This window comes from Protopterus annectens, chromosome 11.part0, assembly GCF_019279795.1.
Source record: "Protopterus annectens isolate FY-2018-M chromosome 11.part0, PAN1.0, whole genome shotgun sequence".
In the NCBI taxonomy this organism is placed as follows: Eukaryota; Metazoa; Chordata; order Ceratodontiformes; family Protopteridae; genus Protopterus; species Protopterus annectens.
Window position 1 is genome coordinate 337,118,415 of NC_056745.1, and position 14,134 is coordinate 337,132,548.

Below are 14,134 nucleotides of genomic sequence, written 5' to 3' on the forward strand. Positions count from 1 at the left end.
GTGACTGAACTCTTCAAACAGAAAGCATTTTGGAAGTAGTAAGCAGAGACAGGTATTTTTTGTGAGATCTCAACACCAGAAATAAGGGAATTGTTAACTTTCCTCCAGTATTATGTCATTTTGCAGATGGTAAATGTAATCATTTACCATTATCTCTAGAGATAATACCCCAACACAACTCATATCCCAAACAAAACTGCTTGGTGTCATCACTGATGGCAATATGAAGTTTGATGCACACACAGTCCACGTCATAGAAAGAACATATAAAAAAACTAGGCACTATATATAATCAAACCCTAGCTAATGAACCATACCAGAAAAACAACAGCATTTACTCACCTTCTCCCCTCACTCCTGCATACATCGCCTGCTGTCATAAACCATAAATCTACTCTCATATCTAAACTACACTTATGCTGTAAGAAAACTGCCAGATTCGCAACAAACCAGACATCTTACTTACGTCACTGTACAGCACTGATGAAACTAAGATGGCTTGAGATTCCAAACAAACTAATTTATTCTCAACTACTGATTGCTTACTCACTAATCCACCATCCAGACAAGTGCCCATCCCTCAGAAACATCTTACAACACTACCCGACCAGCCATGTTTCTTCGTTCTTCCAACCAAAATCTTCTTTTCAAACCATAGCTAACAATTCAGCATGTAAATGTTTATATTCTAAATATATTGCAAAACTGTGGAACTTATCCCACTCTATCTAAAACAAATAAAAAAGCTACCCAGGTTCAAACAACTAAAAGAGCATCTTACTCAATCATGGCTCTGCTTATGCCATACACCTGTCTAACAACATCAACCCATCTCACATTAATATACTGTAGAATCCAACTACCATCATCTCATCTCATAATACAACACTATAGAATCTAAACTAGTTAAGCTTAACTCTAATCTTTCTTACTCAAACTATCCTCAAAGTGTATAACTGAAATAGTTCAAAACCTATTCCAACTTCACTAGTACTCTGTAAGCACTTATTACAGTAAGACATGTTCATGTTCCATAATTATTGCAAGATTTATCTTAATCTAATCATATACTAATGCACTGTAATGTAATGCACTACATGTTTTTTTTTTCCTGTGGAGCTTTTCTTCACAGGCCTCCACTGAAAAGTAGATTGCTAGTCATCCCAGTGTAACTATCCCGGTAAACAAATGCTAAATAAATAAACTTTAAGTTGGGGGGGGCACCATCCACAACATGAGTGTTGCGGGGGGGGGGGGGCGCTGCCCAACCTGCAAAACCAGTTCTTTTAATGTTTGTTCACTTTTTGTGCAGTTTCTTTTTTTCTCCTCTGATAAATGTGCTTTTGGAAAGAGAGAGTCTTTTGGCGGTCTGTCACACGCGTGTGTGTGTGTGTGTGTGTGTGTGTGTGTAAGCATGTATATGGGTGCAATGGATTTAAACTGTACACTCAGGACGTCAAATGTTTTGTTAAGAGGGTTTTTTTTCCAGACTACTAGTTCATTGCAGAATGATAACTGCTTTGAGCACTATACAGTGGGGAGTGGGATTTTGCCCTTTCCCCACTGTTTTATGATCTCAGAGTTGCTATAGATAATTATCATTGAGGGTTATCCTCCCCTTGCAAAAAATGACTTTTTTTAGTTTTGCATGTGCAGTTTCATGTTCTGTGTACGCATACTAGCACGCTGATTGATTTAGTTTTGATAGTTTGTGGTAGATGTAGTACATGCCAATGTAGCTAGTTGGCAATCTAGGCAAAGTGAATTTTAGACACACATACAAAATTCTATATATGTCATTTGTTATATGGAAGTAGCAGCAGATTGACGGGGAGAAATCCAAGATCTCTAGTAAGGGAGTAAGCAGGAAACAGATGGGCTTCAAAGATTTGTTTACAGGAAAGTTTTGTCCTTTCATAACAATTTATATCAGATTTGATAGATTTGAGTCTTCTGAAGCTGGAACTTTAAAAAATGTGTATATTCTTAATATTTATTCAGATAATTAAGACATCTTTCTGGTAGTGCACACATCTGAATAATATTTATTCAGATAATTAAGACACTGTTCTTGTAGTGCATACAGCTCACTGATGTGACTGAACATCCATCCTCTTAAAAAATCTTCCTCAGACTTTTATGCCTTTAAAAAACAAAAAAAAAAGAGACATTCAAAGGGTTATTCAACAAAACCAAAGCCAGAAAATGGAAGAGTTTCAAAAAGAGGACAACATTCAGAGGCATTTCCTTCGAACAGGATACTAACGTATTCTTAAGTGATATGAATGATAACCTAAGAAAGAGGAAATGTATGCTGATTTCTTAATAAAGGAAAACAGCTAAGTCAATGGATAAACTAAAGAACTTAGAAAATTACTACAGACTGTAAATCACTGAAACTTGCCAACTTCAAGACTCGAGAGATGTCATTTGTTCTGAAAAGTCAAAGTATTCCATGCCTCCTCCTGACTGTGTTTATAGAATGCCTGGGAGAGCTTAATACTACAATAAAGCTCATGCTGGAATGCAAGTAATAAAGCCATGTAAATATCAAAATGAGGGACTTAAGCTTTCTATATTCAAAAACTACAGCTGTTTTTATGCCTTCTAACACTGGATACTTTACACTGCGACTTTTATTAGCAAAGGAAAGCTTCTTGCCAAGTGTTTTATAATTTCACTGAAACGTGATTAATTTTACCAGAACTTAGTTCTAGCATGTCTCAGAATTCCAGGCAGTAAAACTCCCAAACAGAGTCAGTATTAATCAGCTCCTTCAAGTAGCACCTATCCCTGATTTTGATGTGCTAGTCATGAACACACAATGCAAAAATACTACATTAAGCTTTTCCTTCTCCGTATATTCAACATAAGGAAATGGACCATAGTCTCCATACCAGCGCTTGCATGCTGCATCATAGGTGGCAAAACATGCGCAGAATTTGCTGTGTTGCTCTGATCCTGATTTGCAGAGTGTGTAGTTACAGTCTTCTCAGTACCCATGGATATACCTTCTGTAGTATTCTCTGCTGCTCCTAACTTCAGGAGTACACAGCCTGGTGAAGAAAGGTTAGTCTAAAACACACAAAAAAAAACTTGCTTAAGATTTGTAGAAAAAAAAGAAGCCAAATGTATACTATGTACACTTACTTGAACAGAATGTGGTAGCCAAACTTAACATTACATCAGCTCACTCAAGATAAAGTTATTTCTCAAACCATTCATGGTGCAGTCAAGTAAATAAAAAGTGAATATGTACTGGAAGAAGACAGAAAGACAGAAACTTATATAATGTGCACAAGCCACATAGTATTAATACTGCACGATGACTGTGACCTATGGTAAGGGTATAGTATTCATCTCGAAACAGATCATTTATCCATATTTTAGAAAGCAAATGTACTGCTGGTGTAAGGGAATACTTAATGGATGATCTGCATGAACGCAATGTACCTGCAAACTAACCAATGGTTGTTAGCTGAACCTCCTACACAAGTGGCATAAATGGGTGCCTTCTACCTACACCACAAAGCTAACTTATGTAAGTAGGGAAACATAACATTGGCCTACTACCTTCAATTTATTCACCGTTTTACACTTATGTCACATCCACCAGTCAATCCTTACTCAAAACCTGTCAGACTTCTACAGAGCCCCCATTAAAGTAACATTACTGTTTTAATTAGCAAGATATGATGAATAATAAAGTTATGTACTCACCATAATGTTCCATCTGTGTTGTACATTTTCATTCTTCCTCAACTGTTGGGTTTGGATCAGATCCTTGGATCCGACTCGGCCGTTACTAAAGCTTGTGCTAACCCAAGAAGCTCTCGAGCTTGTCCCTTACCCATAACACACTAGCCCTAAGCTACCTCAGATCTTGTTTGCTGACTACACCAGAAAGTGAATATTTAAGATGAATAACTCTAGGAGATGTAAAACTGCATGTGCTGCATAAAGGAAGAAACTATAGCTGGAGCTCAATATAAAGGACAGTGATGTCCTTCTAACAGCTCATTCATCCAGAAGTTTGTGAATAAAAGGGATGGGGCCTGGTGGGTGGGAAGTTGAGAAATAATGAAAATGGACAGGAGAGATGGAATGTTATGGTGAGCACACAACTTCTTTATCCAAGGTTGTCAATTTTCATTCTGTCCTCAACTGTTGGGACAGAGTCCCCAGTTATCTACAATCCTGGGTGGACTTTAAGGAAGGATATTCCTGAGCACAGCTGAACCAGTGATGCTCTGGAGACCAGATCCAATTTGTAATGAGCAACAAAGTTGTGGGGAGTAGCCCAAGTTGCTGCTGCACATTTGTCATCCATGGAAGCTCTGGATAGAAAGACTGAAGAACTTGCCATGGACCTAGCTGAATGAGCTTGTACTGGTTTTCACAAGGTAATACCCAATTTGTTATAGATAAAGGAAATGCAATTAATCAGTTAGCCATCTGATTAAAGTTACTTTTGTAACTGGTTTACCAATTTCAATTCTGCTACGGAAACAAACAACTGGGCTCTTTTTCTGATCTCTTTTGTTCTATGCAGGTAAAAAAATGTAACTGCCTGTGAACATCCAATATATGTAACGTATTCGCCCCCATTTGCAAAATTTGGGAAGAATACTGATAAATTAATGGATTGACTGATATTAGATTCTGACACCACCTTGGGAAGGAAGGAAGGAGGCATTTGTTCGTAGCATCACTCTATCCTTGTGAATGATTCAAGTATGGAGGTACTGAAGACCAGGCTTGACTCTCTGATATTTGTCTATCAGACGTAATAGCTACTAGGAGAACAGTTTTCCAGGTAAGATACTTACGTTCAAATTTAGTTGCTGGTTCAAAGGGGGAATGTATTAATGCTTGCAGTGCCAGACTGAGATCCAATGGGGGAGTACGGTCCTTAAACTGGGGTCTCTAAAGAAGAGTGCCTCGCAAGAAAGTTCTACACAATTTATGATAAGCTGCTGAAGAACTTTCAAACCCAATGTGAAAATTTTATATTGCTGCTAAATGAACTTTAATGGTGGGGGAACTAGCTCCTCCTTTAAAAAAAAATAAAGCTAAAAACTCAAGCATGTTATGTATTGGAGCTGAACATGGGTCAACATGATTTTGTTGTGCCCAGTAAACAAATCTTTTCCAGTTACTTGTATAGAGTTTTCGTGTGGAAGGTTTATGGGAAGATAAAAGTGTATGTCGGACAGGGGAAAAGAGCATCAGTTGTCTGTCTACTAATGGAATTGGAGAAACCAGACAATCAGCCTGATGTTTGAAATGTCTGGGTGGATCATGTCTGTCAGGTGAGAAAGGAGGTCTGGAATCAGATCCAGAATCCAAGGTTGGTGAAGTTAAGTGAGGCCAAAAGAAGGGAAACCAAACTTGCCGAGCCCAGTAAGGTGCAATGAGGATAATTTTACCCTTCAACCTGGCAGCTTTCTGCAGAAATTTCAGAATTAATGGGATTGGTGGGTAGACATCCAATCATGAAGTAGAGAAACCCTCTGTAATTATCCCTCTGGGGGGGAACTAAGGCAAAGTAGCTGCTGCATTTGTTGTTTAGGGGGACTCAAGAAGACTGCAGCAAAGTCCTCTCGCCATCGATGAAAAATAATTTCGGTCACTTTCTTGTTTAGAGACCACTCAGGAGGTAGAACAATGTATGTAGCTACTCAGTTTGTCTGCTATCACACTGGACTTCCCTGGAATGCGTGTTGCTATGAGAAAACAGTTAGATGAGATTGTCCACAGCCATACTCTGAGTGCTTCTTGACACAAGGGGTACGATTTGGTCCCTTCTTGTTAGTTCATATACCAAACTACTGACATATTTGTTTGAAATGCAATCATCCCTAGAGGGAGAGCATCCTGGAAGGCCTGCAACGCTAAAAGCACTGCTCTCATCTCCAGGACATTGGTGCAAGTTGACCTCTTCGGGGGACCAAGTGCCTTGGTCTGTTTTTCCCAGAAAAATGCCCCCCACCCCAAATGGGAAGTGTCCGTGGTCACTATGGCCTTGGACTGAGGGGGAATGAATGGACAAGCCTTGTAAAACGCGGTCTGATTGAATCCACCACCTGAGATCCCTCTTGCATGTCAGAGTGATTTGTACTGAGTTGACATGGCTTTGCAAAGTATCGACCATTGTGTTGCTAGCATCCAGTGGAGAATCCGTGTATAAAATCTGGCTAAAGGTACTAAGGTTATCATTGCCGACATTGATACTAGAGCGTGAAGGACCATCAGGGTCGAAATTCTATTACTGCAGATTATTTTTCTGACCTGTGAGCTGATCACTTCACTACCTCCCTCAAGAGTATAAAACTATCATTGACAGTTGAAAATTGCTCCTATGAATTACAAATTATGAGTTGGTTGCAGTTGAGGCATGTCAGTTTATGGTTATTCCCAGATGAAAACAAGTCCAAAGAACCTAATCTCTTACCCTTATCAAATGATACTTGGTCAGGGCAGTAATGAGTCAGTCGTCTAGATATGGAAACACCCAGAATCCTTGCAGTCTCAAGTGAGCTGCTACTAATCACTTTGCATTTGGTGAACACCCTGGGGGCTGTGGTGAAACCAAAGGGCAATGCTCTAAATTGGTACTGACTGTCTCCCAGCTGGAAGCATAGATACCTTCTGGATCATCTGTTCATCTTTATGTGATAGCACGCATCCTGAAGGTCTATCGAGCACATCCAGTCGTCCTTGCCCAGAAAGGGGAGAATGGACTGGTATGTTGACCAGACTTGTTCACGTTGCTGAGATCCAAGATTGGCCTCCAGTCCCCTGTTTTCTTTGGCACTAAAAAGAACCTCAAGGGCACTAAAAAGAACCTCAAGTCCTGGATTCTATCTGGTCTGGCTTTTGTATTTGAATTGCTGCTTCTTCCCTCTGACTGGGTGGAACACTGGGGATTTTTCTTCAGATCCAAGATGGAAGGGAAAAGGTATTGTATAACTTCTGGAAATCATCCTCTGCACCCAAGTATCTTTTTTTTTACATTTAGCCAGGCTCTCAGGTGCAGGGATAATCAACCCCCGTATGCCTCCAGAGGTGAACAATCGGGCTTTCCTACAGGTGCACTGGTAGGGTCCGTCAGAGAAAGAATAATTGGAACCCTGGTTTTGTGGACCTCCTCTTCCATAGGGGCTGCATCGAACATTAGAGTTTCCCTCTCTGTCCCCAAGGGAACTTTCTCCGAGTGTGCCCTGGAAATGACCCTGGGACTTCCTGAATCACATCTTCAGACCACTTTGTTGATTTCTAGAAAATGATCTTTAAGGGGGGGGGGGGTTGAAACCATACACCCACTGCAAAAAGGGTCTATCCATTTTTCTCACACCTGGATAATATGTCCTTCACTTTGGGGCCAAACAAACACGTGCTATTAAAAGGAGCACTGACGAACGAAGACTTGAAGGACTCTACAAAATCACATAAGCGCATCCAGGCATGTCTCCTGATGGAAATACCTGAACCTGCTGCCTGTGAGGCACCTTCAGCTGCATGAAAAATAAGCCTCATAGATGAATTTGAAATAGATTGTAGGGTAACCAACTGAGAAATCCGGGAAGATTGGGCATCTACAGAAATGGATCCTGAGAGGGTATTTAAAAATTCCTTCATCAAATCCCTCTGCAACCTAGTAAAATGTGCCAAAAAATTAAGTGACCTTAGAGCGAAGGCTGCTGAAGCATAGACACACTTCTCAAACCTACCCATCACCCTAGACTCCCTGTTAGGGGATGAACAGTGGAACTCTGTTTAGCAAGTACCTTTTTGGTGGCTGTTGCCACAACCATGGCATCAACGTGCACCCCTTTAGCCCAAAACTCCTTTCCTGAAGGTGGTGCCAGAATCTTGTCTGGTCTTCTGGGTATGGGTTCAACTGTGTCAAGTTCCTTCCATGACCACCAAGAGATCAATCAATAAGCTAATTTGTGGGCAGAGTAACTCAGGAGGTAAATGGGTCAGTACCAAAAGCATCCAGGCATACAGTCTCCTCAAATGAAGGGTTGCTGTGTGTCCAACCACCTCCTTGCTTTAGGATCTCAAGAATGTCTCCAAATGAGACATCTTCTGGAGGTGATCGTGGGGACCTTTCATTTTCATTGAAGTCCGTATCCTCCCTGACAGAGACTTGTGGAGAGTCCAAGTGCTTCCTCTTGCATTAGGGACCTCCCCAGTGGGGTGATCTGGGGAGGTATCTGAAGGAACTGTAATACCCTGCTGGGAAGCCTGGGTGTCTCACACATGCTGTGCCTGTGGTAAAGAGTGATAAGGCTCCAAGTGCAGAGACATCAAGGTAGAAGGTTGAAGATCTGATGGGGTTGGATCTGTCCACTCTGCTAGAGCAGAAAACACCCTCTTCACAACCTTGAAGGCCAATTGTTCCACAAAAAGAGAAGACCCTGGCACCGAGAAGACAAGTTCTGAACCACTGTCCTCCCCTGCTTCAAAAGCAATCTCCCCAAGGAGGAAGCCAGAGCCACGCTATCTAGTGACAAAAATCCAATGCGCAGAAACAGCGCTGACAACTATGGAGTCAACTCAAACACCTCGCATCAGACAGGTAAGCCTCGGCTGTGACAGCCCTCCACATCCAAAGAAATCTGAACTGAAGCACTCAAAGTAAGCTTCAGATCTGAAGAGGTTATCTTTGGATCCAAGCCAGAGGGACGTGGGAGGCTGGGATCCAGAGACTCTGAAGCAACCAAAGGAATCAGAGGTGAAACTTGAAGTGGGGTGAAGTTAAAGGACAGACCTCCTGACCCAAAGGGGTGAGCTGATCGGCATCCATCTGAATCTACACAGAGAGGATCTTCCACACCATTCTTTCCATATCTTCCTCCATCAAACTTCTGGATGAATGATTCAAAACAAGAGAGGGGAATTTGAATCTGTGTTTTCCAAAAAGGATGAGGGTACCCCTGAAGGCACAAGATGCACTGTTGGAGATGCTGGGTTGGCTGACTGGTCTGACAAGGGAGATGATTCTTCTGAGCTATGATACAGAATCGGAATTGCCTAGACATGGTAAGGTCTTGCTGTATTTAATAATGGTGGTTGCCAAAAAAGCAATTACTACAAAATGGAAATCAAAATATAAACCAACTATACTGGAAGTAGTGACTATAGTAACAGAAATAAAACTAGAATGGAGATCTTTAGAAAAGGGTAGGAGAAAACTATATAGGAAAAAAAATGGGAATTGTGAGAATAATACATACAAAGGAGGAATGAGGTTTAAAAGGTGGCAGGACTTAAATGAGCTATGTAATGTTTGAGTGAGAAAGATTGGGTAGATGATTGAGGTATAATGTTTGCAACTGGGAGTGTGTCACTATGATTTGTGATGTAAAATGCTTGCAACTAGGATTGTGTCAGCGTGGGTTTTCATTTATATAAATGTATGATTGCCCATGTAGTAAGTGATGGTTTAATAAACATGTTTCTTCTTTTTAAAAAAAGGCAGGATTTGAATAATTTATGTAATATTGCTTAGGTTATATGATATATAGCAATATATGTGAAGGATAATATTTGTTACATTAATATAGTGTGATTACTTTTATATGAATGTAAATTTACCTATGTCACAATCACAAGTGATAATTCAATAAAGGTGTTTGGGGAAAAAAAAAAGATCAATGGATGGTGAATATCTTGTACTGTGAAGAACTATAGGATTCCATGCAGTTGGATCAGATAGCTTTTTTGTCAGATCCATCACTTTTTTTCATTCTCGGATCCGTGGGCAAAGAACCTTTGAATAGTTTCAGTTCCAGCTTAGGTCTTTTCCTAGATGGCTCTGAAACCGTGGTGGATGAGGTGGAAAGTTTCGGAGGCAAAGTTTTCAATTCTTTACTTTTACCTTTGGGGGTCTGAAACCCAGATATCATCTTCCAAAAGACAGTGATAATAATCCTTTTAATATAAGTTTATATTTTCTACTAGAACCCTAGGACCAAAACTATGGCAGATCGAACAACCCTCTTGCAGACGTAAGGGCCCAAGGCAGTAAACGCACACAATATGGGCATCCGACATTTGTAGCTTGAGCCTGCACTTACTTTTCAAACCCAGCAGGGCCTTTGCCTGCCATTATACTAACAACTATAAAAATGAAAAGTTAATTAAGAACATTTTTTTTTTTTTGAAAAAAAAAAAAAAAAGGTTGAAAGAAAATGGTAATAAAAGGCTACACTAAAGTGTAGAAAGGTAAACGGAAAAGAAAATTACTAATTACTAACAATAGGAATTCAAGAAGTACAAATACTACATGATAGATAAAGTGAAAGAAAAATTGCCAACTATGGTAACAGAAGAAATATGAGGTAAGGGACGAGAAATATTAAAAATTATTAGAAGATATTAGAATATATAACACTTTAGAGGATAATAATTATCACTTATCTGAAAGCTCAAGAGCGAGGTTAACCACATCTCTTGCAGAAAGCAGCAAACGAAATCTGAGGTAGCTTAGGGCTGGTGCATTGCAGGTAAGGGACAAGTCGAGAGCTTCTTGGTTACCACGAGCTTTGGTAACGAGTAGAGTCAGCTCTGAGGACCAGATCCGAACCCAACAGCTGAGGATAGAATGAAAATTGATAAGAGATCTATAGGTTTAATATTTCTTCTAAAATACTGTATGTGTAAAAATGTTTGCAACAGCAATCATGTATATGCAAGTCATAGGTGAAGTGAATACGACCTTTTTTTTTTTTTTTGTTAACAAGCAGCCTTGGCTCAACAGGGTAATTTCAGTATTTCATAAAATACTTTAGAATCTTTTGGTAGAATGCTATACACATCTGTGATTATGTGAGGTACTGCCAGCTATGCCAGGAGAAGTAAAGCAGCGGATGTGTAACATATGCCCGCACAGCTAGCTGGAATTTTTTTAAAGAATTATATGTCATTTGTATATCAAACTGATATGTACAGATGCTTGTGCTGAAAAATGCATTTGTAAAGCTGCTGGTGTTAAAAATGTACCAACAGTGTGCCCTGCTGGACAGAAAAAGAAATATATATGCATTATTGTAACTGTTTAAATGTATATGTTTTAACAGAGGATACTGGAAGAGAAGTAGTTAATCTGAAACTTTAAACATAGTAAGTAATAAAATTACTGGGACTAGGCCATAAAGATGGCATCTCACAGTTTTGAATGAAGCCAGGGATGCAATGTCTGTAAGAAGTATAGTTTATTAGCTCCGGTAAAAAGAGTGGAAGTGTTTTATGGTTTTATGACTTTCAAGAGCTGCAGCAGATCTTAGCAAGGCTCTCTGTGTGTGTATTATTGACACGGGTGTTAAATTCTGACAGTTTCTAGCAAAGGGGGGGGGTTGCATTGGAACCGGAAGTCAGATGACCACATGTATGCAATGTCATTCTGAAATCCCTCATGAAAAATAATGCTTAATACTAGGTGAGACTGAAGCCTCACAGCAGTCTATTTTTGGAACCAGATATCGAAGGATCACTCACATACTTCATCATGCCTTGCTCTAGTAAGTGACCAAGGAACAGCAACTCTTGAGATCAGTTAGGAAAACATAGTGGGATTACTTAAGTATTGTTTTTATGTTAACTGTGTGAACATGTCCATCAGTGTTATTATTAATATTTTCTGCGATTGAAACGCTGGTGTTTGTTGTAAATAGATATTTAGTATTTTCATGTTCTTTTCTTATTTATTACTAAAGATATTTAAACTTTTCATTGTGGCTGGTCCTTTAGAGAATATTTTAACCTTGGTTTGGTGACTCTGTGGCCAGCCCTGAAAGCCTTACTGCACTGGTTAATATTAATTTTACTCTGTATAATTGGGTACCCTTGATAGAGCCTTTTAGTAGCTGGCTTGGGAGTGTCTGGTGGCAGTAACTACCTTGTAGTCTGGGCAGAAGGGGGCATAGCTAGTAAACCTGTACCAGCCTTTCCCGTGTGTGTGTGTGTGTGTGTGTGTGTGTGTGTGTGTGTGTGTGTGTGTGTGTGTGTGTGTCAGCTGCTTGGGGTAGGAACATGAAGCACTGGTTTCACACAGGGTGTTGGAAGACTTGGCTTGGACACTTGGCTGAGGAATTAAATCAACAGCTGTGCCAGTGGGGAGCCTTACTGGGGACCTGAGGAGAGACAGACAGAGAAACACAGACCCCAGGCTGAGTGTGATCCGTGTGTGCTCTTAAAGGAATTTGTGCTTGATGCAGAATACTGGGTGTATCCGTTTTTGTTCCAAGTGAATGTCCCTCTCCAGTGTCAGTGGTGAGGATTGAGGCTCTTTGATTACTGACCCAGAGTGGGGATGTCACACCATCTTAAACATCATTAATTTCAGCATCCTAACCTTACATTTATTTTCTTGCACTCCTGACTTCTGCCTAAAATATTCATACCCACCTCTACTTTGTACTGAAGAGCAGCCCACTAATCAATAAGCAACTTGCTTGGAATCTGAAGGTATTGCTTCTGGCTTCATATGACAAGTAACTGTCTGTAGTTCATGATATAGTTCTGTAATTAATACACTACTCCAGTATTTAATTCAAAAAGTTTGATAAATTGTCGCAGCTGAAGGGAAGCACCAAATACTGCCAAAGTTCAAGCCTAGTTAATGCTGTTCCAAGCCCGATGATCTATTTTTACTCTTTATTCTAATTGGTACACTAAATTAGACATACTTTTAAGTTCTTTCCAGCTGATGAACCCTAGGCAGTGTTCATGCCACAGCACTCTCTCTTGCTCACCATTGACTGATTCTGGTGGGGTCCTGCTTCGCTCGGGCTTACTCTGCTCTCCTACCCTGTACCTACAACTTAGACATCTCCGCCCACTCAGTCTCCACCAACAGCAACCCTACTTCACAACACTAACTCCTCTTCATTAATTAACATTAACCCTCTCCTTCCCTATCTGAATACACACTTAACTCCTCCTCCTTTCTCCTTACATTTATCCCCTTACTACCCAATTCTTTTACTCTTACTACCCTAACCCCACCAACATGCTCTAAAATACACCCACAAAACAGGGCTATTCTCTTCTAATCTTCTGCACTGCTCCAGCTCCTATCAAAACTCAAGTTTCAAAAAAATACTTCCCTCTAGTCATGCTGTACTCCTCTCTTACCTATTCCATCTTTATTCATACTAGTCCCTTGCACATGCTCTCAACACCCCCTAACATCCACCCCTTCCCTATCCAGGCACACAAACTAACCCACACCAAAGCCCAATACCACTTCCCTGCAACACCTGCTATCCACCTCTTTAAAATAACATGCTAAAACCAAACATCAAAAATCAGCAAAATATACCAACTTGGTCTCAGAAAACTAATCAAATATTCTAACCTGTCATCTGTTACTACTACATGGGGACATACAGTCAAACTTTGGCCCAGAAACAACATCAACTATATAATACCAAAAACTGACCCTCCCCAAGTTGACTAACACTGCAGGACTAACATCACTATAATATAAACCTATGTAGTATATGAAACAAAACCCAAGAACTCCATGCATGGATTAATCAACATTTTTATCAGGAAATCCTTCCTGCAGATTACAATATAAGATTAAACAGAACTCAAAAAAAGGTAAGGGGTTAGAGTAGCAGTAATCTATCAAAACAATCTAGATAAACCCTATAGTCTAGCTCTCCTCCACCATTAGCTAATGCAGAGATTCTTATACCCTCCCTCAAACTAAAACACAAAATCATATGCATTATTTGCATATACATATGTAGCCCCAGGTACCAACACTGATACAGCAGAAAAATTATTCTACTGAGTCACAGCTAATCTCCCAGCTAATCTCCCATATAAAACAATCATACTAGGAGACATTGACATCAACTGGCAAAAATACAAAACTCTAACGCTAATACTATATTAAATCTGTACAGCTTCACCCAACTTATTCTCATCTTCAGTAGTTATAACAAAAACAGTAACTACAAACTCCATAATTGATTGGAGTCTGACAAACTCATCAAATAAAATTATCCATAATGGTTCCCTCTACCAACTTCTGGAAAGTGACTCATTAGGTGGCACAAAAACTATACCAGGTTGCAAGGTAAAAAGAGAAAGATAAAGACAGTCCGACACC

The 14,134-nt window shown here is 39.9% G+C and overlaps 1 protein-coding gene across 1 annotated transcript in view; it reads right to left on the bottom strand.

The window, feature by feature from the left end:
* The window catches only part of HCFC2 (host cell factor C2), an 886,151-nt gene that overhangs the window by 453,009 nt on the left and 419,008 nt on the right, over nucleotides 1-14,134 (bottom strand). The window contains exon 9 of the mRNA XM_044087200.1: nucleotides 2,898-3,075. Within this exon, the coding sequence (XP_043943135.1) occupies nucleotides 2,898-3,075 (178 nt within the window). The remainder of the gene's footprint in view (nucleotides 1-2,897; nucleotides 3,076-14,134) is intronic.